This window comes from Lepidochelys olivacea (assembly GCF_965140295.1).
Source record: "Lepidochelys olivacea isolate rLepOli2 genome assembly, chromosome: 1".
Lineage (NCBI taxonomy): Eukaryota > Metazoa > Chordata > Testudines > Cheloniidae > Lepidochelys > Lepidochelys olivacea.
The window spans coordinates 243,402,283-243,429,286 of NC_140411.1; the positions used below are offsets into that span (position 1 = coordinate 243,402,283).

Here is a 27,004-nt window from a genome sequence, read left to right on the forward strand (position 1 = left end):
ACTGGATAAATTCTAAAGCCCGCTGCTCTTAATATTCAAAGGCAACGAATGTAAACAAAGTGATTTTTACCATAGTGGGGCACTATCAATTCAATGACTTTCAAAAAATTAAAACTGGCACAACTTTCTTTGAAGTGGCAGCAGTGCAGGCCTCTGATGTGCGTCATTGATTGCTTAATAGTTCTGACTTGGTTTATTTTTTCCTAGATAACCACACCATAAAGTCATAAATATTTGGATAATACAGCACCGTATTAGGGGACGGCAGCCCGATTTAAGATTTTAAAAATAGCCATCGTTAAAAAGAAGCTATCATCTCATTAGCTTTGAAATAGCAACCTACGGTGTGATTATCAAGGCCCAATCTGAAATGCAAACATTCTAATACTATACTTAGTAAGCCAACAAAAATGAAAAGCTTCAGAAGTAGATCAGAGTACTGGATGAACCAGGGGATTAGCAACTGATAGAAGCAAAAGATTTAGTGTTTCACCTTTAGGTTACTGGTTTGAATCCACTCCTGTTGATAATGAATGAAAACTATTTTATCTGATATCTGCTTGGTGGCTTATGTGAAATGAATTGGTAATTTCCTATTCCTAATAAAGAGATTTCCACTTGGGTTGTGCAAACTATGCAAAGTCCAGGATATGTGGGGCAAATCAACTGAATCCTGCAGAATCTGTTTACAGGGGGTAGCAATTGGTCAACCCCTATAAGTTCATTTGGACACTTGGCTCTATAGTAACTCACATCTTTAAGAAAATCCTGACACCAACTCCCTTGTGACATTTTACGTAATTTAGATGTTCACAAGAGTGGCTCATTAGTCCTCTTGGTTTGTCTTGAGCATCTACCGTCTCCACCTCAATGGTTTCCAGGGTGCAATGTGGCCATCCACCACTGTGGTTTCTTAGGGAGACTAGTTGGTATGGACGGCTGTTTTCTAGCTATTGTATTACAGATTGAAGACCTCTGTGCATGGGTGTTGACTTAGAGCTGCCACCTCCTTCTCTCCTTGCTATAAGAAATAGATACTCATCTTGCAAATTTGTGACAACTAGTTGTGATATAACTCTGAGAAGATATGTTCTCATGCAGCAAGGCCCAGAATAAATGAAAGACAAAATAATTTACCACGTAGGTATGTGCAAATGTGAGACCTATGAAATTGCACCCAGGTACTGCAAGTTTTGGGATGGGTGGCAACCTTAACATTGCTCCCTCATAGCCCAGGGCCTCTTATTTGATGCTTCAGCTAAATTATAATACTAATGTTTGTAATATTGCACCAATTTCCATGCCAATTTGCTGAGGCCACAAACAGGATTCCAAAGAGAAGGGGAAGCTTGTCTGTGACAAACAAAGCCCAGATTAAAATATTTGCAACAATACTAAAAAGGCACAGAAAGTGACAAGCTAAGGAAACTGCATTTTGTATTTACATGTACACACCTGTTTGAGAGTGCCTCTAACTAGGGTGAATAATTTTAAAAAATATATTTTTAAATGAAAAATCTGCTTTTATTTACATGTTGCTAGTTTACTTTCTTCCAATTTCATAATGTTAAATTGACAAAGTGGATGTTTTGTCCTTGTGTCTTTATTAGTTTCCTAATTATTAGAAAAAATTCAAATGTTGCATAGATTTTTCATAATTAAAATGCTCATCTGCAGTCCAGGGTCACAGTAACTTCCTTGCCATGAGAACACCACAAACTCAAAAAGAAGACTGACAAGAAAACAGCCCATGCACTATTTGCCAACACCACCTCTTTCCAATCGATATATTGAACTTCCACAAATCAATAAAGCTAAAATTCTTTGACAAGGTTAATCTCCAGCACCAGGATTTACAGTAGCTGGCAATCACCTCAAAGTGATTCATGGCAAGACTGAATGTTTTCAGAAAATGTCTGCTGAGTGACTTCATGGGTACAAGTGTAGATGATTGGTGTGATGTTCATAACAAACCTATTGTGTGTACAACAGTAACTGCTGAAGGAGGAGCTATTTAGCAGTATAAAGACACAATTCCTCTGGTCTTCCACATTAAACAGAATAGCTGACTACAATCCACTAGTGATACAATCAAAAGTTGTGACATATGTTCCATATGACTAGTTTTGTGGAGGATAAAACAACCAAGGTGACTAAGAAGAGGAGAGTTTTACCAGAAAAAGAAAAGTACTATACATTCTAAAAATATTGACAAAAGATATGGAAGAAAATAACAGATCATATTATCTGTGGCCCCAAACCTGCAAATGTGCAACCTGCTCACTAGCAGATCCTTGTGCTCACATTGCACAGAGACCTACTGACTTCAGTGGGCCTCCAAATAGATACAGGGGTCTCCCCGAGTGGATACAGTTGTAGGATCGCAGACCAAGTGATTAAATTCTTTCCCCCAGACTACTCTGCAGCTACCAAATACAAAAACAGCCAAGTGACTATTCTTGTGCCATGCCTCATAAGAAGTAAGGCAGAGTACTCTTGAAGATTGCCTAAAAGTCTATTTTTGTTTCTAAGTGGCCCAAGTTAATGAAAATCTGAAAAGTATAGAGCAAATATTAAATATAGTGTTTGCCAGAACATAATATTAATCTAAAGAATTGCTCCTAATATTGAAATTGGTTGTAATAGCACTTGATTCTATTGAACTGTAATTAGATGGCAAAATGGGAGCATTCTGAAAGTGTTGCATTATCAAGCTTTAGCATTATGTAACAGACGATCCATCATTTACCACAGAGGAATCAATACTTGATTTTAAATAAAAGGTTTATACTAGAAGTGGGTTTCTGCCAGCAGTAATTCAATGGCAAGCCAACTCTCCTGCATTGCACAAGTCATATTCCCTCCAATTAAATATGGAAAAACTATAAGTTAGTCAGTAGTGGAATGTTCAAGTAAGTTTTCTGAGAGAAAACAAGATGTCTCAACTGTTAACTTTTACAGTTTATGCTGGTGTTGAATGAGTATGTTCATGTATTGGTGTCCTGCATTCAAAGATTAGAAAGAGCAGCTGGAACAGACTAGGTTTCAAAAGTGTTTTTTCTTCTCAAGTATTTTAATTCTGAAAGCCTTTGAAAACCCTCAGCAAATTTGAATAATAAGTAATTTTCTTCCTCTGAGGAAGGAGAGCCTCATTTTTCTCAGACCTCTTTCTGGGTGATATGGACACTGGAGTCAACTAATGCGTCAATAGATGAGGTTAAGGCCAGTTCTACACTAGACCTATATTGATATAACTACATTGCTCAGGGGTGTGAAAAATCCACATCCCTGAGCGACGTAGTTATACTGACCCAACCCCTTGTGTAGACAGTGCCATGTCAACACGAAAGGTTCTCCTGTGGACATAACTACTGACTCTCAGGGAGGTGGATTAATTAAGCTGATGGGAGAGCTTCTCCTGTCGGTATTGTAGTGTCTTCACTAAAGTGCTACAGCTGCACCGCTGTATGTGAAGACTCTAACTAGCTCAGCTGTTGACAATTAAGGAGGTTAACTCCTCAATCAAATCAACAGGTGCTGATAACTGAGGTGTTAAATGGCCCATTGGCAGGCATGTTTAGAAAGGACCTCATTAAAAGGAAAAAATATAAAGGGATATTTCCCATTCTTTTCAGGGTTCCTTTTATCTCAATGATTTGCACTGTTTTAGCTAGGAGTCGGTGGGTTCCTGTGAGGTGGGCTCCATCTCCTGAACTTCTCGGTTCCAGACACTGATGGCTGCTAGCTGTTCAAGCAAAGCTAGTGATACCAGAGCTCCCCCAGAGTGTTGCGGATTTTTCAGGAAGCTTAAATTGACTTCACTGCTTTAGCTCACTTTAAAAAAAAAATCCTAAACCTACAAAAAGCATTTATTTCAGTTTGATGTTACTTGTGACTTAACAAGGTTTGTCAACTCGGGGCTCATCTACACAGTGAAGTAATGCTCTCTATGGATCTGTGATTCTTAAGGTGCGTTAACATGTTGCACATTAACTGCTCTGTGAAGACCCTGCTGGTATGCAAAAAAGATCTCTTAGTATGCTTTAACATAGTACTGTTTTAAACAGCACTACTTTAAAGCACACCAGAAGGGTCTACGTGGACCAACATGCCAGTGCATCTCAGAAATCACACCTCAGGTAGAGCACATTATGCACCGTGTAGACTACTTCTCATTCTTTTCTTTGTATTGTACTAGCTAGGAGACAACTGGCTGCAATTCTGATAGGGTGAAACTCCATGTCTGGAACTCACTTGGATCCTGATTTCTTTTGAAAGTAAAATTCTTTGGGTAATCCTTAAATGTGGCCATCAAGAGAGTCTTGGAATGCTCCCCTATTTGGAGAAAAAGAGGAATACTTCTATCCATGGGGCAAAAGCTACCGGTGAGACAATCCTTTGTAGTTTCCTCCTCTCTAGAGCAGGAAGAAAATGTTCTTGTCCTTTGACTCCTCTTAGGCTATGTTTAAAAGCTAGCAATGTGATTCCCCTGCTTGTGTAGTGTGACAGGGTCAGGCCAGATGGCTACAGGAGAGTGATAGAAGGCAAATATATTAGCTCCAGATTAAACAGGTCCCTTTTCTCTCAGTAAGGTAACAGGGGAGGTTCCAGAACAATCAGGAACTTGCTGAAACCAGTTAAGGCAGACAGGCTAATCAGGACACCTGGAGCCAATTAAGAAGCCGCTAGAATCAATTAAGACAGGTAGGCTAATCAGGGCACCTGGTTTAAAAAGGACCTCACTTCAGTCAGTGAGGGGCACGCAAGGAGCTGAGAGTGAGGATGAGTGATGCTGGAGGACTGAGGAGTACAAATGCTATCTGGCATCAGGAATAAGGTCCTGTGGTGAGGATAAATAAGGTCTTGGGAGGAGGCCATGGGGAAGTAGCCCAGGGAGTTCTAGCAGTCACACAGCTGTTACAAGAAACAACGTAGACAGCTGTGATCCACAGGGCCCTGGGTTGGAACCTGGAGTAGAAGGCGGGCTCGGGTTCCCTCCAATCCTCCCAACTCCCTATTGGATACAGGAGGAGCTGACCTGGACTGTGGGTTCCACCAGAGGGGAAGGTCAATGGCCTGTCCCCCGACCCACTAGGTGGATCAGCAGAGACTGCGGGGATTGTTCTCCTTTCTTTTCCCCATGCTGGCCAACGATGAGGATACCTGAGTGAATGGCAGATTTGAGCCACTAGCAAAAGTGGCCAAACTGAAGGCTCCCGTGAATCTCTGAGTTGAGCAAATCCGCCAATAAGCACAGGACCCACCAAGGCAGAGGAGGAACTTTGTCACAGTAGACATACTCATGCTAATTCAGTGCGAGTATAAATAGCAGTACAGAGGCGGTAGCAGGCATAGCAGCCATGGAGGCACAGCTGAGCCACACTGAGTATAAACTTGCCTAAAACTGGTGAATATGAACTTACTGTGGCCCTGCTGCTGATACCAGTACTACTGCAACTACACTGCCATTTATATCTGCACTGGGCTAGCGTGAATATGCATACATGAGCAGGGGAATCACACCCTTAGCTCATAGTGTAGACATAGCCTTAGATGACAGTGCTCCAGTGGGTTTGGTGCAGATTATGTATACAAACTCAAGACTAAATTCAATTATTTATGTTAAGGTTCATGATGGTATCTTTGCAGACATTGTGTGTGTGTTCTCTCCAGGCTTCATCCCTCACCCAATGTAAAGCTCATACAGTTTTCTCTATATAGAGTGGGAAACATCAGATTGCAGTCCTGAAACATAGAAAGCCTCTCCAAGTACTCTTCCAGTTCCAGGCAATGTCTGAGGGTTGGAGTCCTTTCAACCACTGCATCCAGGAACTCACCAGTGGAACCACAGATTTCGGTAAGTTACCTATGCCTCTGCAAAAGAAAGTAAAACTCTTCTACCCTCGAGGCCACCACTTAAAGTATTTTTGGGGGGGTGGGGGGGAGAATCATTTTTGTTATTCTGGTTAAAAAAGGTCTTCTTGCACATGCTTCCAGTAGCTCCTAAGAAACAAAAAGCTTTTCTGACCTCCATCAATAAGTGCTAAAGTCTGACCAGCCTAATTGGAAAGTATTTTTGAAATCTTCTCTCAACTCTAAGCTCTTATTTGCATTGGAATAAAAGGTCCTGTATATCGTGCATAAAAGATGTGTGACTGCATAGGAAATTGCAAATGTAGCAATGGAAAACTGAAAATCTGTAAGCGAAGTAATTCATTTTACATGAGCAACTTTGCTGCGTGTTTTTGAAAATTTTGCTACTGCATGTGTCTTTTGGGCACCCAATTTACCATCGACTCACTAATTATTCTGAAAAATGCCCCCAACTGTATTATCACAGTGATTCTAACACTCCACTTTTTGGGGTGCTTTTCGTTTAGAAAGATGCTACAATATCATGTTGAGTCAGTTATCTCCACACTTCAATATTTGAAGATGCACAGCATATGCTGCCTTTAATTATGGCCCTATACACACTATTGTTGAAGCCATGCTAGCAATAACCACATTTAAGCAAACTTCTTATTTGTGGGGTTCCAGCATTGTTTTCCTGATCAATGACAGGTGGGGAAGTCCCTCAAAAACCTTCTTGTTCTTATATTAACTGTAAATTAGATGGCTCCCCTTGGCCTGACAATAGTATGTTATACCTTTTCTCCCTCTCCAAAGAGGTAGCTGGATTCTCCCTCCAGTTATATTTTTGATACCCCCTTTTAAAGTCATTCAGCCACCAAAGCTTCAGTAAAAATTTCCCTGCCAACCAGTTTTATATTTATAACAATAAGGTTATGAACTACAGAGGCCAAATATATCAGTTCTTATAACATGAAGGTGGGAAGAGATCTACCAGGGCATTTTTTGCCTATGCAAATTCAATGATTTAAAAAAAAATAAATCTGATTTTTTTATTTAAATAGGTTTTTTCCTCAAAAAGCATTTTATCAAAAAAATCCGATCTAAAGATGGTTTTAATTAAGATACATTATAACTCAAAGATATCTCATCATGGAATAGGGATTATAAATTTTAATTCTACAGTATGAGACAATATATTCATGTAATGTTTAAGAAAAGTTTTGTAAATGAGTTCCAATAGTTCATGGATTAGGGACCCAATCTTATGGGGTTCCAGGGGCTTCTGTATAGATTATTTATGTTAATCTTTCTATCTACCCAATGGGACTCAGTGCTCAGCCTAAAAGATACCATCAGAGATGCTTAGTTTTGCAGTTCTCAAACTGTGGATTTGTGTCTCCAGAGATAACATGCTTGTTAACAGCAAAAATGTTTTTAAATAAATAATATAGAGAGATGAGAAATAACAGACCTCTCAACCCTATTGTCCCTCTGCAAATTTGTGTACGCTGAGTCAATCCCTTACCTCTCTCTAAAAGTGCAAAGTTTCAAAATGTTCAATGAATAGAAGATTGTTGGGGACGGAACAGATCTGGACAAGGAGAAGAAGTCTGGAGAGAAATGTGAGAAGGGAGGGACAGGCAGTAGAAACAAAAGTGAAAAACTGTTTGAGCAGCATATTCCAGAAGTCTTGAGGTCTTTCTGAGTGTAGCCTTCATTGATTTGAGATCTACCATACCATTCTCTCACTAGAAGGGAAAACCTATAATGGAAGCAGGCTGTAAAAAAAGACCTAGTTTGGGAGTATTTTAATGAAATTCCTCTACCTGTGGGTAAGACAGGCATGTGCGCAAAATGCAAACAGCACAACAAAGAAATGCAAGCCCTGGTTACCCGAATGAAACAACATCATGAGAAGTGCTCCTTCTCAGGAGGAAGCTGCGTTGAAGATGATGAAAGAAACACGTCTGAACATGCAGGATCTTCACGTTAGTAAACTTTTTTATTTCATACTTCTTTCTTAAGGACTGCCTGTCTTCCTTCTGGACTATTCTTGAATTCTCATGTTTGAGCAAAAAATATAGTTGTTACTCTATGGTACTATCGTTTCAGATGCAGTGTGATAAAAAAATCAATAGCTGAAATAGGCAGATCTTCATTTTACAATTTCACCTTTAAAGCAGTACTTAGTGTCAGTGAATGCAATGAGTAATACTAAATGAGCAGTATAGTCATAATAATTAAATAACTGCCTTGACTTATTTTGTTTAGGAGAACCCATCCTCAACATACAGGATTCTGAAGACTATCCACCTTCAAGATCACTATCATTTTCTATAGTTTCAGAGTTATCTGCCAATGAGAGTGTTTCACTCACATCATGTAGGTCACACAGCCACAGTATATCACCTGTAGCAAAAAGAAAAAAAAATCTCCATCATCCAGAAACAACCAAAGATAAGTTTGTGATAAGAACCAGCAGATTATAAAAAGAGGTAATTGATGAAAAAGTTACCCGGTTTGTTTATGCTACAAACTTTCCATATGATTGAGAACCCACACTTCATTAACATGGTTCTGTCATTAAGACCAGGATACAGTCCACCCAACAGAGCAGATGTGGCAGGCAAATTGCTGGATAAAGTGTATAAAAGAGAAATTGAGCAGTGCGCAAGAGGTCTAGAAGGTGAAATTGTTAACCTGAGTCTTGATGGGTGGAGCAATGTCCACAATGATCCTGTTGTATGTGCTTGTGTAACAACAAAAGAAAGAAATGTTTTCCTTACAGAAACTATTGATACATCAGGAAATGTACACACAGCAGAAAACTTACAAGTAGTAGCAGTAAAAGCTATAATAAACTGTGAAAAAAAATTCAAATGTCTAGTACGCAGCTTGGTCACAGAGAATGCTGCAAACGTATCCAAGATGAGAAGGAATTTAGAGGAGAGTGAAGAGAGTCCCAAGCTAATAACATAAGGTTGCAGTGCTCATTTGATGCACCTTGTAGACAAAGACTTCAGTGTTCCAGAAATAACAGCTAATGTTGTTGAAATTGCAAAATACTTCCATAACAACCACTTTGCAGCAGCTGCTCTGAAAAAAGTGGGAGGAACCAAGCTAACTTTCCCACAAGACGTGCAATGGAACTCAGTAGTGGACTGGTTTGAGCACTAGATCAAGCACTGGCCTAATCTTATGACAGTTTGTGAACAAAATCATGAAAAAACAGATGGCACTGTCACAGCCAAAGTTCTTAACACTGGGCTTAAGAGAAATGTTGAACACATGCTGAGTACCCTGAAGCCTATTTCTGTAGCCTTGAACAAACTGCAGGGAAATAGCTGTTTTATTGCTGATGCTGTAGAAATTTGGAAGGAACTGAGTGAGATCTTAAAAAGAGAAATATGCAATGACAGAGTTAAATTACAAGCATTAAAAAAATGAATGGGACAAGCACTATCTCCAACTCACTTTCTTGCAAATATTCTCAATACTCGGTACCAGGGTCAAACCTTAATTGCTGAAGAAGAGAAGCTGGCTAGGACATGGACATCCAGCAATCATCCCTCCATAATGCCAACTATAAACTTCAGAGCTAAGGGTGAACCATTCAAGAAATAGATGTTTGCTGATGTTTTAAAGAAAGTCACACCAGTGAACTGGTGGAAGTCAATTAAGCATTTGGATTCAGAGACTGTTGAAGTGATAATCTCACTTTTAACAGCAGTAGCTTCTTCTGCCAATGTAGAAAGAATATTTTATTCCTTTGGACTAATTCATTCCAAATTGAGAAATCATTTGGGACCTGAAAAAGCACGAAAGCTTGTTTTTCTTTTCCAGATTATGAACAAACAGGAAAATGAGGATGAAAATAACTGAGTTAGCTGCAGAAGCCAATATTTTAGATTTCTCATGTTGACCTGGCTGACATAGTCTATTTAATTTTTGTTTTTTATATTTCATTTAACTATTTTAGTTAAAAACAATTTTAACAAAAAAAAAACCCTGGTTTTAAAAAACGTGAATGTTTAACTAAATTCAAAAATTCGTATGCTTGTTTTGTTAAAATATTATATGTTTGCTGTTGAAGAAAAAAATCCAGAATACATAATGTTGTTATTTTAGTTAAATAAAACAATTTAAATGTCTGTCTGGTGATGTTCTCCTCATACAGCATGGCAAGAAAATCCTCCAAATATTAATGATTAACCTGTTGAATTGGAGATATTTATTAAGTCAGTGGGAGGTAAACTATCTGCTTCAATTACCTTTGGTAAATGAAATAACCAATCATTCATTTTCTGATATAGCTGTAAAACTAATTTGAAAAGTTTTCAAAATAAATCACTTTAAAAATGTATAGTGTGTACCTTCTAAAAACGAAACCTACATCTATCTCTGAGTTGTGAAGAATATGTATTACGAATGCACTTTTATGAAGAAATCCATGATAAAATCAAATCTTCCTGACTAATGATTTAAATCAAATCCACCCTGGCTCTATCCTGCAGGACTTTATGAATAGAGCCCTGCAAATCCATGGGTATCCACTTTATATCCGTGGACGATTTTTGCTGATAGCCACTTGGATGCAGATTCAAATTTTGTAACTGCGCAAGGCTCTGATGGTGAGATCCAGGCAGGAAGCTGTGAGGAACTGCAGCATGGACTCTCCAACTGTTCCAAACTAATACCTAATAATTGGACCATCTTTCCTCTCTGATTGGAGGGAAGGTATGTAATCTCTTTTCACCAAGGTTGTGAGGTTAGCAAGACTCCTGATTCTGGCATATGGAAAAAGATCAGATCTGTCTTGAAATCTTCCTGCATTACTCTGATCCATTATCAGGACCTCAAACTTCTGAATTATCCTATTACTCAGAATGGTGAAACCATCATTCAGTCTCTTTCTGTTTCCCACTCAGTCAGTCTGCTGTCAGATTGAGTTTTCTTATCTAAGCAGGAGTGGCAGTGATGGAATCAAAAGTCTGATTTACACCCAACTGTTCTGGTGTGTGTAAGGTTTGTATGGTTTGGGACCACTGTCTAGGCACCAAGTCTGAGAATTCTGTATTCCTGAGCAGGTTAATGGAGTGCATAATTCTTGCAAAGTAAGTATAACTTTTACTTACAGGGCATTTAGAAATATCTACAGTGAGCACTACTGTACAGCAGAGAGGCACAGCACACAAGATGGCAGAGAGTATGGCTAGACAGGACTGGGGGTTAACACAATAGTATTGAAGAGAAGGGGGAGGGATGTATGTAAATGAGGTTTCCTCATACCTTGAACCATTTAAAGCCAAAATGGTTGGCCTTATGCACTGTTTCATTTAATAGCTTCAGGCAGGCAGTGAGTTGCAGAATGGTAGAAAATAAGATGAGCAGAATAGAGGGAAGAAAAAGCATGCAATTAAAAGCAAATTAAAATCAGTATGGTCAACATTAACATTTTAAAAAACCAAAAACATACATCACACTTTTTCCAATCTAATGCTGACACTAATGTATTATCATAGTTGCAACACATAAAAGAACTGTCATTAATTTTCAAAACAAAAACAGAATCCAGACTTGTAAAACTCAACTTTCAGAGAGAGATTTTTTCATAATTTATATAAACCTCCACAGAATTGGAAACAGTGAGGACATTTTTAAAGTGAAGGAGGGAATGTGAGAAGGTTAAACAGCTGAAAGGAAATGCCCTTCCCACCTTAGAACAATGGCTACTTGCCATCCCTCCCCATTACCCAACTGCATTTAATAAATACTGAAGCAAAACACCGTCAGGTAAAATAGGACAGGGCCGTTGACTTGGTGCTATGCAAAGTCACTGAGTGACAAGGTTGGTTTTCTCTTAACACTGTCTGCGAGTAAGATAGCATTAGTTAAGGTCCCCACAGTTCGCAACCTTGCTGGAAATAAAACACTGCTGTGATATATGATTCTGCTGGGGATGTTGGTCTTCTCTCCCATTCCTGCCACTTCCCACTCCTCTCTCTTCCCCTTTTTCTTGTTTTAAACAGCAGTGCATTCAACTCTTCTCTTCTCTTTCAAGTTGCTGTCATCTACTGTCCATCCAACTCCTCCCAATCAACCCTCCTCTGCTTCCAGCTCCAGCCTCTCTCTCTTCCTCTTCTCTCAGTCTCCCACATGTCCTCAGTTACTAATTTCCTTGTTAGTGGAAATGACCCATCCAACCCCTTGGCTGCACATTTCTTCACCTTCATGTCTTCATTTGACCTGCTGCCCTAGTTCAACTCTCCCATTCACCAAAATAGGTGTTCATTTGAGTTTTTCACCAAGCACTGCACTCTCTGTTGCTGAGTTCCCCCTCTCCAGCCATCACCTGGTCTCTTTTAGCATTGCCCGCCAGCAACCCCCATCATGCCTTCAAGTTCATCAGCCTTGATGGCTTCTCATTTGCTCAGCTCCCTCTTCACTTGATATAGTTGTTGATTCTCTCCATGCTTCTCTTTCCTTCACCCTTCTGCCCCTCTCTCCTATTTGTAAGTTCTCTCCACCATCTCTCAGCCCTGACTCACTCCCAACTTTTGCTTCCTCCGCTCCTGCTCTTGTGCTGCAGAGCATCTCTGGTGGAATTCCTTTGACCAGACTGACGTCCTCTACTAAAAATCCATTTTCCCCTCTTTCAGTACTGACATCTTCCTAACTAAACAACTCTACTTCCCCAACTTAAATGAATCCACACTTGCAATCCCAACTGCCTTTTTGCCACCTTTGACTTAGTTCTCAAACCCTTAACTTCTCTCTTGGATTACTTTGAAGAGGAAAATTATAAAACTACGTGACCTTCTCCCCTCGGCTTGCCTTTCCCTCCTTTCCTACTTTTCTCTCCTTCTTCCCTTTCATAGTTGCAGAAGTTTCTCATCTGCTCTCCTCCTGTAACCCCTCCCCAATGACCCCATTCCACCTCCAGATCTCCCTAATGCCCACTGTCATCCCCTTGCCCTTAACCTCTCTTTCTCCTCTTATTCTTTCTCCTCACAATGAAATCACACTTCAGTCTCTCCAATCTTAAAAAATGCACCACTGACCCCACTTGTCTCTCCAACTGCTGCCCCATCTCTCTTTCATCTGTAAGGTCACTGAATGTTCTGTTTACAATTGCTATCTGGCATTTCTCTCTTCAATTCCATTCTAGACCCTCTCTGATCCTGCTTCCACCCTGACACTCCACTGAAACTGCTCTTGCCAAGGTCTCTAGTGACCTCTTCCTAGCCAAACTCAGAACCAGTATTCCATCCACATCCTCTTTGAATTGTCAGCTGCACTGACACTGACTATGCTCTTCTTGAAATCTCATCTTCCCTTGGATTCTGTGAGTTTGTCCTCTCCTAGGTCTCCTCCTAACTCTCTAATCTCTCCTTCAGCACGTCCTTCAGACAATCCTACTCATTCCCCCCCAAGTTTTCTGTGGGGGTTCCACAAAGATCTCCTTTTGTCCCTCTACAACTCACTTTTGGGTAGTCTCATTCACAAACACAAATACAACTACAGTCTCTACGTTGACAACTCACAGATCTAACTCTAATGTAGACCTCTCTCCTTCTGTCCAAATTAAAATCTTGGCTTCTCTCTGACATCTCCTGGATGTCTAGCCATCAGCTCCAACTCAACATGGCTAACACAGAGCTCTTAATTTCCCTGCCTCTCTACCTCCTCTCTCATTTACTATGTACACCACCACTATCTTGCCTTTTACTAATGCCAGCAATCTGAGTGTCTTCTTCAATGTGGACTCACTCCAGGTCCTCAGATTCCCCTATGTCTAAATCTCACAGATTCTTTCCGTATAACATAGCTAAGGAACAGCCTTCCTCTCCATCCACCGAGTTACAACTCTTATGCCAGCTCTCATCATCTAGTGTCTCAATTACTACATCATCATTCTCACTGACCTTGATAAATGGAATTGCATCCTTCCCCCCACAAATACCCATTATGAATGTTGCCACAAAATCATTTTCCTAGTCCACTGCTTTGATCACAGAATCATATAACTGGAATGGACCTTGAGACATCATTTAGTCGAGTCCCCTGCACTCAGGGCAGCAATAAGTATTATCTAGACCATCCCTGAAAGGTGTTTATCTAACCTGCTCTTAAAAGTCTACAATGATGGAGATTCCACAACCTCCCTAGGCAATTTATTCCAGTGCTCAACCACTCTGACAGTCAGGAAGTTTTTCCTAATGTCTAACCTAAACTTCCCTTGCTGCAATTTAAGCCTATTGCTTCTTGTCCTATCCTCAGAGGTTAAGGAGAACAATTTTTCTGCCTCCTCCTTTTAACAACCTTTTATGTACTTGAAAACTGTTATCATATCCCCCCCTCAATCTTCTCTTCTCCAGACTAAACAAATCCAGGTTTTTCAATCTTCCCTCATAGGTCATGTTTTCTAGACCTTTAATAATTTTTGTTGCTCTTCTCTGGACTTTCTCCAATTTGTCCACATCTTTCCTGAAATGTGACGCCAAGAACTGGACACACTACTCCAGTTGAGGCCTGATCAGCGTGGAGTAGAGCAGAAGAATTACTTCTCATGTTTTGCTTACAACAGTCCTGTTAATACATTCCAGAATGATGTTTGCTTTTCTTTTTGCAACAGTGTTACACTGTTGACTCATATTTAGCTTGTAATCCACTACAACCCCCAGATTCCTTTCTGCAGTATTTCTTCCTAGGCAATCATTTCCCATTTTGTATGTGTGCAACTGATTGTTCCTTCCTAAGTGGAGTACTTTGCATTTGTCCTTATTGAATTTCATCCTATTTACTTCAGACCATTTCTCCAGTTTGTCCGGATTATCCTGAATTTGAATCCTATCCTCCAAAGCATTTGCAACCCCTCTCAGCTTGGTATCGTCTGCAAACTTTATAAGTGTACTCTCTATGCCATTATCTAAATCATCAATGAAAATATTTAATAGAACCAGACCCAGAACTGATCCCTGCGGGACCCCATTAGATATGTCCTTCCAGCTTGACTGTGAGCCACTAATTACTACTCTCTGGGAACACTTTTCCAATCAGTTATGCACCCACCTTATAATAGCTCCATCTAGGTTATATTTCCCTCATTTGTTTATGAGAATGTCATGCAAGACAGTATCAAAAGCCTTACTAAACTCAAGATATACCACATCTACTGCTTACCACTCTCCTCAAGGCTTGTTACCCTGTCAAAGAAAACTATTAGGTTGGTTTGACACAATTTGTTCTTGACAAATCCATGCCGACTCTTACTTATCAGCTTATTATCTTCTACGTGTTAGCAAACTGATTGCTTAATTGTTTGCTCCGTTATCTTTCTGGCTACTGAAGTTAAGCTGACCGGTCTGTAATTTCCTGTGTTATACTGCCAATCTATAAAAAGGGAAATAAGGACATTTGCCCTTTCTAGTCCTCTGGAATCTCTCCCATCTACCATGACTTTTCGAAGATAATTGCTAATGACTCAGATATCTCCTCAGTCAGCTCCTTAAATATTCTACGATGTATCTCATCAAGCTGTGGTGACTTGAAGATATGTGTACACAACCATGTCACCCTTCACTTTGCATCCCTCCCATGGATTCCCCCCTTCTCAACTGCATGAAATATAAGAGACTTGTCTTCTCTTTCAAGACCCTTCATGGCCTATCCCCACCCTACCTATCATCTTTCATACCAAGATGTCGACTCCGGCCCACGACAGCAGTCTCTATCATCCATTTGTTATATTTTCAATCAAACACCTTCATGATTTCTCCCATGCTGCCCCTCGTGATTGGGAGGAGCTCCCCATAATCATCTACAAAACTAACACATACTCTTCCTTCAAAATCCTCCTTACAACTCCTTTTCCATTTTGCCTACAAAAAAACTTGACAATGGCTAAGATGCTGGTGTGCTGAGACCATTGCCCATCATGCTGACCACTAATGTATCATTGTTCCTTTGTACTCCTCATTCATTGTCCCTTGTCCTACACTTAGATTGTAAGCTCTTTATGACAGGAACGATCCTTTTCTTCTGTGTCTGTACAGCACCTAGCACAGTGGTGTCTTGTGTCTATGTCTAGTGTTCCTATGTAATAAGGTAATACAAGTTAATAATAATACAGCATATATAGTACAGTGTGTGTGAACATGTTAACACAGGAATATATATTCGATGTATACACGTCAGAGAGAAATGTCACACAAACCTCTCTTTTAAAGCACAGAACACCACACACTCATATTTAGTTTCAGGAAAGGACAGAAATGGACTCCATTAGTTAATGTCTGCACAGTGCTTTAGGATCTCCTGATGGCAAGGTACTATTCAAGGGCAAAGAATGATTACTACTACTTTATTGTCAGGCTGTACCTCTTACGTGCCCAACAGCAACACCAGTGACTGTATAAGATTGCAGACCTGTTTCTCAGCATTAGTCCTGGCTGATTCCTCTTGTGCTAGTACCATTTCCCGCTCTGCAGTTATCTGCACACTCTCTCTCAGCGCCTCTTCCAATTCTTCAATCCGATCATCCTTTTTACGCAGGTTATCCTGGAAAATGATGGGAGACCAGGTGAAGTAGACTAATTTGGAAATAAGAATCAGAGCCCATTAACAACCAAGTGCTATGCCAACTAAATAGCTGCTCTCCCTCCCAGGGTGCAATTCCACATCAAAATATCTTCGCAAAAAAGGAAGGAAAGATGAAGTGAAGGAAGGAGGAGGAGGAATTGATAATACAGTGAAGGAAAAATCTAGCAAAGCAAGACAGATGTGCTTGCCTCTGCAACTGTGGTACCACAATCCTTTCAGATCAGACAGCACAGGTATGAGAGGGTTGTTTGTAAAGAAAAGGTTAGTGTGCAGTTCCAAAGAAGCTTAATAGCCAGCAGTGGTGGGACAATAGCAGGCATTTGGATTCCCTCATGCACTCTCACAGGCAGTTGTGGTAGAAGGGAAACATAGCACTGCAGCTTTGCAATTCACCATGTCCAGATGGAAAAAAATACTTTATTTTCTGAAGCAAATGTTAACCTAACAAGAAAACAGGACAGACGTCTGTACAGTTTCAGCCAAGTCTAGCTTCAGTTTTTCATCAAATACTGTTGCATGAAAAACCCACTTGAAGTTCTGGTGGGAAGTCCAGTTTGGATTTCAGGCATCTGAAGTGTAATATCCCCATATACTTCATTCTTTGATTAAGAATATCTTCACAGCTGCAAGTTTAGGTGTCCTGCATATATTCAAAGGCCACTGAAGTGCACTACAGGGTCAGGAGGAAATCAAAAACTACCTGTTTACACACACAATGTAATTTGGAAATAGTAGTACCAAGGGAACTAAACTCCAGTTTTTACCAAGAGAATCTGCTCATAAGAGATATTTCTGACAGTAAACGCACATCCCTGACTTTGCAATGATGACTTGGCCACAAGATTGAAAAACAAGCCACTTTAGGCTGGTCAGGATACTTTGATTTCTTGAAGTGTAGCAGCCGCTGATTTAAAAATGACCAACTAAAACAAGCAAGCTGGGGACACATTCCATGCATCTCTGGTGTTGCAGGCTACGTTAGCTCACACAGTAATCACCAGCATTAGAGATCTGATTTTACAGTAACCACAAGAACGTCAGACTCGCTGCAGCAGTAGGCCTTGTAATGGAGGGATCATACTCTCTCATTCATATGAACATCTTGCTTCTCACATCCCACTTGCTATTTGATAAGTAGCTGAAATGAGGGAAGAAGCAGTGGCAAATCTATGCCTTTGTTTTCTGTCCTTTCAGATCTTGGTGTTGAAATCCTGCCACTGTTTCTCTGGAAGTATTTTACAACACACAAAGTGTGAAGAATAACAATTGATTCTGAAGAGGTTTGGTTCTGAATCTGCCATTCTGATAATGTTACTAGAGTTTAAAGAACGATCTTATTCCTAGATGCCCATCCCATCTCCAAGGAACTGGGCTGTGTCCCCCACAAGAGCTGAGCAGTGCAGATTGATGCTGGTTCTCTCTCAAGCTTGTCACTTCTAATCATCCTGTTCCAATACAGCTGTATATCAGCCTGCCAAGAGAGCTGTGCAGATCTCTAGCACCAGTGCCAAGTGGAGACAATCCAATGGGACTTGTCCAGCCAGTAGGGCAGGCTACAACACGTGGCTGGCTTTCAAAAGGGAATTCAAGATACTTTCCTATAGTGCTTGTTGTTCAAAGAAGAATGTAAATGAAATGGATTTACAGGGGGGCAATGGCCAGTTCAGTTACAATAGAGTTTCCCACAAAACTAATGGACAGGTTTTCACATTAAAAACTTATGCTGCATGAGTAAGATTTCACCCCTTGTTGAGTCCTTTTGATGCACTGAGAAAATCTTCCAATGTTCTCAAAACTACTTAGGGGTTGCAATTAGTCAACTCAAAGTCTTCCCCTCAAAAAAGAATGAAGTTGTGAGTCCCCAAAAAAATCTCATCATAGAGTGTTAATTCTGCCAGACTTGAAAGATGTTTATTAGCTTTTTTGCATTACGTCAATGTTGTTGACTACTCTCTTTCAAATCTTCTCCCTGGTTAGGCTGTAGAGTTTGGGACTGTCCATTCCATTTCACTGCACAGGATCTGGTAAGGCCCATCTAAACAGCTGTGTGCAACTGGAAAGTGGTTTATAAGAAGGAAGTTGGAATATAAAGTTAAATCTACACATACACGCTCTTCTGTGGCCAGACAAACATTTAAGAGCTCCAGGTACCCAGCCTAATAAATTGCTCCATTCAGAAAAGTAAACTTTGGAGGACAGAAATAAGAGCTATTGGTGATGCCAGAACATCTGGAACAGTGCTATGGTACTTGCATGTGAAAATATTTGCCGCTGTGTCTACTTGGAAACTGCTATTTGAAATAAATGTGAGAAAGATATTTTGCATATTAATGTTATCAGCAAAATCTCGACAGCATGTGTTTAATTACTTTCCCTAAAATGTCACTCAGACATACAAGCATCCTCTGAAAACATTTATGCAAATGTTGGAGTGCTAGGCAATACTGGAAAATGCAGTGTGCATTCATGCAAACAACTGTCAATAAATCACCCTCTTCACCTTCAACATATAAGCCACCTAGAGTCTAGTCAGTAAGTAGAGTTTAGTTATAACTTTGTTCTTCCAGTTTCTCAGACAAACGGGCTGAGAAAAGTCATGGGAATTTCCTCTAACTCATAGTCACTCCACATGAGCCTTCTCACCTGTCCCTATAAAACGATGTCAATGTCAGAAATGAGTAGCAGAGCCTGACAAACCCACACAGCACTGGTATTCCAAAGCATAGCACAGTGAGTTTTTGTTAGACCACAGCATCAATTATTCTGTTCCTTGCTCCTTGGTCTATCAAAAATTTTTTTTGGTCCGAGTTGTTTCTAGATGTAAAACATGGAACTGGAGAGAAGAAAAAAAAGCAGTTCTGTAGTAAGTAGCAAACCCAAGTGATAGATGGGGCCCTTTATGGGGGGGGGGGGGGGAAATCTCTCTTGCAGGTTTTCTGTTTTGCACCTAGATAGCACAAAGATTGGGCAATTTATAAAAACCAAAGAGAGAAATCTCCAACCTTCACCAGAGAGCTACATGCAAACAGAGGAGGAAAAAGTCATCTTGTGTGAGTTTCTGAGTTTCATAATAGTTGATATATGGGGGTCACAAATAGATTTAAACATTGCCCTTGAAGAAGGAAGAAATAAGAATGTTTTTCACTTTCAAAGTGGATCTGAGTTGAATGGTGAGTGACATTAGCTTTTTGGTGCTTTGATGACAAACTTGAGTAATATTCAGTAGTTCAGCAAAGTGACAAATGGATACAAATCAACATTTTTGTCCTCTGCAGAAACATCTACCACCTCAGTATTCTGCACCATGCTAACAATACTAACAGAACAGTTATAAAATGGTAGAGCAAACTGCAACATACAGAAATTATATGTAAAATGTTCCCCAAGGCCATCCTTACAGAAAGAAAAGGTGGGTTGAGAAAAAGACAGAGATGGGAGCAGGCCTTTCGGAAGGTCAGGTTCCCAATTCAAGGGTCACAGTCTTAGGCTGAACCCCATTGTGGGTTGTTTTTATTTTTGCTTTCTATTTACATAAAAAATTTACTTTCAGTAACCGTAGGGGGAAAAGATATTACTGACTGCAACTGTCTTTTTCCTACTGAATCACTCCACTGATTTATGGTGTCCTTGTGGAAAAAATATCAATTTTTAATTCTACGGATGTCCTGGGAAATTCAAGATATATTTCTACCAGCCATGCACCAAACAGCAGTCGTATATAGGAGCAGAATTGTCACAACATTACAACATGATCAGAAGCAAGACCAATACACCTCTTTGGATGAAGGAAATCAGATACAGGGCATGGCTCAATGTAGTAGAAGAAAAATAACAATCACATGATTTTTCAGATGCTCATACATCAGATGAGTTAACTGATTCACTGGAGTAGTGAACTGGAGTGGAAAAAAAGCTGTCTGGTAAATGCATTCACTACATTTTGATATTGATGGCAAAACTGCAGGTACATAAAATAAAAACAATAAATTGTCAGTGCCTCTCCCTGAATTATACAATGCATCATTTGGCATTTTGACCTGCAATAAGCTGAAGTTCTGAGAGTTTTTGCAGATTGACAATAGTTTCTGCCTAACTCTAAGAACACCATTCAGAAAATGCTGTTAAAATTATGATGAGAAATTCCTTCAAAGTGTCAGTGCACGTGCATGCACACATATATAAAATAAATAGGAAAATGTTTGAAATTAAAAGTATAAAAATAAAGGACCCATAATTTAAAATGCTTGACAGGAGAAGTTAATGAAACATGGAAAGAAGAGAACAGCCACTACTGCACTACTCAGAACAAAATCTCTACAACCACCTACCTCAGTGAGACAGAAAGCGGGGGGAGGGGGAGAGGACAAACATCCCCCCGCACCACTGTCAGATAGTATATGTCTGTAAAATGTCATGCCAAAGCATGTGATGGGAAACGTGTTTTTATCACCAAGAATGAATTACACAGAAGCTGACACACATGTTAAGCATTGCTAAAAAACCCACAGTGGGCAATGTGGATGGAATAAATACAGATGAAACTAATTCCATTGCTGGAAAACAACTGAACTAAGTTTGTGAACTTAAAGAACCAGCACAGAAAAGCAGCAAGAATTGCACACAAAACTGTAGACCTCTAATGGCTTGCACACTGATTAACAACAGGCAACCATATCTAGTTCCAGAAGAGTATAAAGCCCCACCAGTGGGTCTGAGATCAGAGAAACATCAATGAAGTCAAAGTCCCTTTTGGGGTAAAATTACATCAAACAGAAGTAATCCTAGTAGCAAAATACAACTACATCTAAATGCTTCTCCCTAAAATACATATAAATTGAAAAATACCAGGAATTTACAAACTGCAAAAGAATAGGCATACTAGAAAGACAAACTAATTGTATACATAATCCAGTCACAATACCGTTTGGCCATGGCACAACTAATGTGAGCCAATTAATTCTTTTAGAGTTCAAGGGGAAAAAAACACCACTGAGAATAAAATTAAAATTAACTCAAGCACAACTTTATTCTTCATATTCCCAGAATTTATTCACCCTGTTTTGATAACTCATTTGGAAAATTCTTAACAAAACCCATGGAAGGATGCACATTACTACTGCAGCCTCAAGGATCGTGGCAACTAAGTTTCAAAGTATTATGCAAGGAATCTCCAACAATTGTCTTGGAAATCTGCAGAGTCAACCTTTGACTCCGTCAGAGTTTGTGTCCTTAGGTATCTTCTATGATATGACTCAAAGTTGTGACAATTTTTAAAAAGACTATCTGTGAAAGCGAATCAGCCATACTCAACATCAAGAGCAGTCTAAAGTACAGAGAGGTTGTACGTAACCATGGAGAAGCATCCTGACCAATGCTAACTGAAATAACAGATCTATTATAAAATTCTGTACTCCTCACATGCCTTGCTTCCCTCTCTGGATTAGCCTGAAAGTGGATTTCATTGCACCTTAGAAACTGGAATAAAAAAGAAAGAAAAGAAAGAAAGAGAGGTAGCTGTAGATAAGTGTTAAACAGAAGGCCCAGAATCAAAGTAAAAGGAAGAACAGGTTAAGACTAGTAGAAATTGGCAGTTTCTCTCTCGTATAGCTACCATGCCCTAGACACTTCTCTCCTGTTAGTTTAAGTTTGGTGTCCCGAACTTGAATCAGAATGGTATATTGATATTATAAAGGTAATTCTCACGAGTAAAAGCCTAGACAGACTAAAATTTCATGCCAATATGAACATCCAGGTTTACCATTTAGTAGTTCGTACAGGGTGCCAACAGCTTTAACATTTCACTTCAGTTGCTGCAAATTACCACTTCTGTATTTGTTAAAGCCAACAGGGGCCCTGATTCTGTACCACCACACTGGGTCACTGCCTCACCTATTGACTGACAGCCATTGCTGAGATTGCAGCTGGTAACAAAGCTCTGAAATGAGCAAATAAGGCTTCTGTAATTGTGTTTTTGTGGGGGATAAGTGAGGGTAGACTACTGTAAACAGATTTCATCACCCATAAATCAGAAGTGTGACTCAGACTCCTAAATTCCTGTGGGTTTAAGGCAAAAGCAGCAACAGATGTAACAGCAGCAACAGATGTAACTAACAGCACTTCAAAATATTAACAAGAACCTTGAACACATAAGTGACTTCCCTGATGACCCCCCCACCCTTCTGAACTCTGCTTCCTGACGTCAGTCCTGTCATCATCATTGTACTAATATAGCACAGTAGTTGTAAGACACACCTTCTTCTGCCCCACTTCCAATCCAAACATTCAGTAAGAAAGAGCAGTCAAAGAAACATGCATAGAAAAATGTCTAAAAAAGTTCATTCCCATCCTCCCTTACTTAAATTAAAAATAAAAATACTTGTTGGTACAGTAATTCTACAGAAGTGTTTACACAGTAATTAAACGGCTGAATTTACCGAATCTCTTCGTTTCTCAGCTACAGAAGATTATTTCAAAGGGTTTCACATTAATCACCCCAGACAAGCAGTCTCCTCCCCCTTCAACACTCCATGTCTTTTTCTGAATCTTCACTATAGTAGAGTAGCAGATTTATTTGTTAAGACTGAAGAGCTGCTTCCTTTAGAGCAAGCACCACTTACCAGATAGGACTAATATGTTAGAAGAATATTAATGCTAACCTCTGTTCATTTTCCTTAATGTAAAGAGACAGTAATTCCTTATTACCTTTACCCTATGCATTCCTCCTCCTCCCTCTCCCACCCCAGTAAGAGTTCATTAAAATCATCTGACATGTCAGAATTCAGTTACCAACAACCCTCATGCGTGCTGGGGGGAAAAAAAACAACTGAAGACAGATGTATCAATGAAGCCAATTTCAAGAAAAGCAACTGTTTTGGGTGCAGACAGGATTCTGTTACACACCAGATTTTTTTTTTATTATTCTAAGGAAATGTTTTTTCTTAAACAGTAAAAGATGTCCTTTCTTCTCTCAACTCTTTTTTCAGTCAGTGCACAGATCAACTATTAAAAACTGAAGTCATGACAAGAGATGCATTTGATTCTAAAAATAAAAACCACATACATGTATACCGTCATACATCGTGTGTAAAATAATGAACATTAGATCAAACAGTATCAAGACTTTTTTTGGTTTGGTTTACTACATAATAACTAGGTGGTATGCCTCTGGTCAATAGTTTAGTAACCATGAGCATAATTATAAGATTAAATAGCTTTTTCTTCAAAAATGATAGGCAGACATTTACATTAATTAAACAAGATGGAATACAATAATATAGGATAATTAGATTGTGAGTTTCTTGCATTGCTTTGGTAGAGAAATCCTGCTTCTCCATAACTGAAAGGGTTCTGATAACATTTTAGTTAAGATTTGTTTTCTCAGGCGCTGATCCAAAGCCCATTCAAGTCAATGAGCATCTTTCCATTAACTTGAATGGGCTTTGGATCAGGTCTCTAGCTCTTCCCTGGCAGTTTATGTCTGACACCAAGGTCCATCTATTGTTCTTGATATAGAACTCAAAGATGTTCCTGATCTTCAATGCCACGGCTGCCTGCTTTGGAGGCAATATTAGAATCTCAAATAAATTAGAACCAATTGTTCAGGAAGAAAACGAATGATTTATAGGTGCTGCATTGCTCAGTTGATTTACTCATGCAGAATACCAACCTATATATGAACTGTGGACCTGAGCACAACACTGAGAAGGCAGAGTTAAAAATTGGATTTTTAGATATTAGAATAATGAAAAGTCCTGAAAATGACCCAGAAGATGGACAGGACCAACAGAAGACACTAAGAAGGTTTTCTTTTTGGTCATTCATGGTGAATTTCCCGGACTATTTGGAGAGAAAGTTTCTTTTAAAGACATTTTCAGCTGTATGACCACCAGATTATGTAAATGTATGTAGATGTCTTCACCTGGGCTATCAAGATTACATCAGTATGGACAAAAGAAAATCTTTTGTAATTCTGAAAACATTCCCTTTCTGCACTACACTTAGGTGGACTGGATTAAGAGGAGAAAGAAAAATGTTTATTTTCCGCCTCACGTGATCGTACACTCCCGTTGATCCAAATGGTCTGAGGGATATCTGAAAGTTTTGGATAACGGGGAGTTCAGATAAATTAAAGTGATTTTAACTAACATAGGACAACATGGAGACACATTGTGGATTCAGTTAAATAGAATTTTTGGATAAGAGGAATTTGGATAATTTGAATAAAAGAGTTACTAACCAGTTCAGAAACCGCTGCTCTTCAAGATGTGTTACACATGTCCATTCCAGTTTGGGATTTGTGTGCCTAGAGCAAGGACATCAGATACTTTTTCTCTCAGCGGTACTCAGTGGGACATTTGAGGGTCCCCTTGCTGCTATATGCCTCTGCGTGCAGATACAAAGGACAGAGATACCCCTAGACTCCTTCAGTTCCTTCTTGCCAGAGTTCCCATGTAGAGGGCAAAGGTAGGTAGGTTCTGGAATGGACATGTGCAACACATCTTGAGGAACAACAGTTACTGAATAGTTTAGTAATTGTTTTTTCTTCTTCGAGTGATTGCTCATGTGCATTCCATTCTTGGTGACTCACAAGCCATAAGAACAGGAGATGTGATCATAGCCTACTTCAATAAAGACTGGAGAACAACTTGTCCAACTCTAGCATTGTCACTGCAGTCTTGAGCCACAGCGTAGCGGGAGGAAAATGCGTGGACTGAGGACCACATTGCTGCTCTACAAATGTCCACAACTGGAATGTGTGCCAGAAAAGCTAATGAGGCCAATTGCAACCTTGTCAAATGAGCTGCAACTCTGCTAGGCGGAGTGACATTAGCCAGATCATAGCACATGTGTATACAGGAGGCATTCCAGGAAGAAATTCTCTGAGTAGAGACTAATTGTCCTTTTATTCTGTCTGCCACTGCTACAAACAGCTAGGAGGATTTACGGAAGTGCCTGGTTCTGTCCAGGTAGAATGCTAGAACTCTTCTGACATCCAAGGTTTGCAAATGCTCTTCTTCCCTGCTTGAATATGGCTTTGGTAGGATACGGGAAAATAAACTGGCTGATTGATGTGGAAAGATGGCACCATCTTTGGGATGAACTTTGGATAAGGACACAGGTAAACCTTGTCCTTAAAAAAGTTTGTATGTGGAGGCCCAAACATTGAGGAATGCAGCTCCCCTATTCTTGTGACTGAGATAATGGCCACCAAAAATGCCACCTTCATTGATATATGCAGCAGAGAGCAGGTAGCCAGTGGTTCAAACGGGGAACCCATAAGACTTGATGATACTAAGTTCAGATCCCACAGGGGAACAGAATATTGTACTTGAGGGTATAATTTGACTAAACCTTTCAAAAACCTTATGAACATGTCATTGGAGGAAAAAGTGATTGTCCACTTTAGGGAGGAATGTTGAAACAGCTGTCAGATGTACTCTGACTGAACGACCAACCAACTCTTGGTGTTTCAGCTACGATAAGTAGTCCAGGATATGTTGAACTGAAGAATGGACAGAGACACCCCATACTAGCGAGATCACATGGAAAAATGTCTCAATTTAGAGAGGTAATTAGCTCTTGTGGAAGGCCCTCTTCTATTTAGCAGGATCTCTTGAACCTCTTTTGAGCAAGACTGCTCTCTAATATCCAGCCATGGCGCATCCTTGCAGTTAAATGAAGGGACCACGATCTTGGGAAATTAGGTCCAAGTCTAGGGGATGTGAAACTGGAGGTTTCACTGACAGTGCCAGGAGAGTTGACAACCAGTGTTGATGGGCCTATGGTGGGGCTATAAGTATGACTCTGGCGTGGTACTGTCTTATCTTCAATAATGCTGTGTGAATGAGCAGGATTGGTGGAAAAGGACAGAGGAGTCAGCCTGATCATGACAGTAAAAACACATCTGTCATGTGACCCCATAGGGAACAGAACTGCCAACAATTTCTGTTGGACTTTGTTGCAAACAGGTCTCCTTGGGGAAACCCCACTGCTGGAAGATGTATCTGGCCACATCTGGACGAAGAGACCACTGGTGGGACTCAAACGATTTGCTCAGGTGATCTGCTAGATCATTTTGTACCCCCAGCAGGCAAAATGCTTCTAGATCTATTGAGTTGGCAGCGCTTCCAGACTAGAGTCTTCTCTTGACAGAGTGGAGAAGAACAGGCTCCCTGCTGCTTGTTGAGATATAACATTGCCACCACGTTGTCTTGTGAGGACTAACAGGCTGCTTCCCCTGACCTGCAATAGAACTACTCAGTACAGCAGTCTGACAGCGTTCAGTTCTCTGACATTGATATGTAAGTCTAAGTCTTCTGAAGCCATAGACCCTGAGTCTGTAGAGAACCCAGGTGGGCTCCCCATCCTAGAGCAGACGCATCTGTCATTAGTGTGAGCATCAGCTGCAAGTGGGCAAATGGAATATCTATACATACACTGGCTGGATTTGTCCACCAACCTGGGGAGGTGTGGACATGGGAGGGCACTCCCACCACCAAGTCTAGCTGATCGTGATTTGGCGAGTAGACTGATGCCAGCCAGCCAG

General features: G+C 40.0%; 1 protein-coding gene across 6 annotated transcripts in view; it reads right to left on the reverse strand.

The window, feature by feature from the left end:
• ERC1 (ELKS/RAB6-interacting/CAST family member 1) overlaps positions 1-27,004 on the reverse strand; it is a 546,576-nt gene that overhangs the window by 208,891 nt on the left and 310,681 nt on the right. For 3 of the 6 annotated variants that reach the window (XM_084634610.1, XM_084634611.1, XM_084634614.1), the window contains one exon: positions 16,285-16,416. The exons of the other annotated variants lie outside the window; for them this stretch is intronic. In XM_084634610.1, the coding sequence (XP_084490736.1) occupies positions 16,285-16,416 (132 nt within the window). The remainder of the gene's footprint in view (positions 1-16,284; positions 16,417-27,004) is intronic. 6 annotated transcript variants of the gene reach the window in all.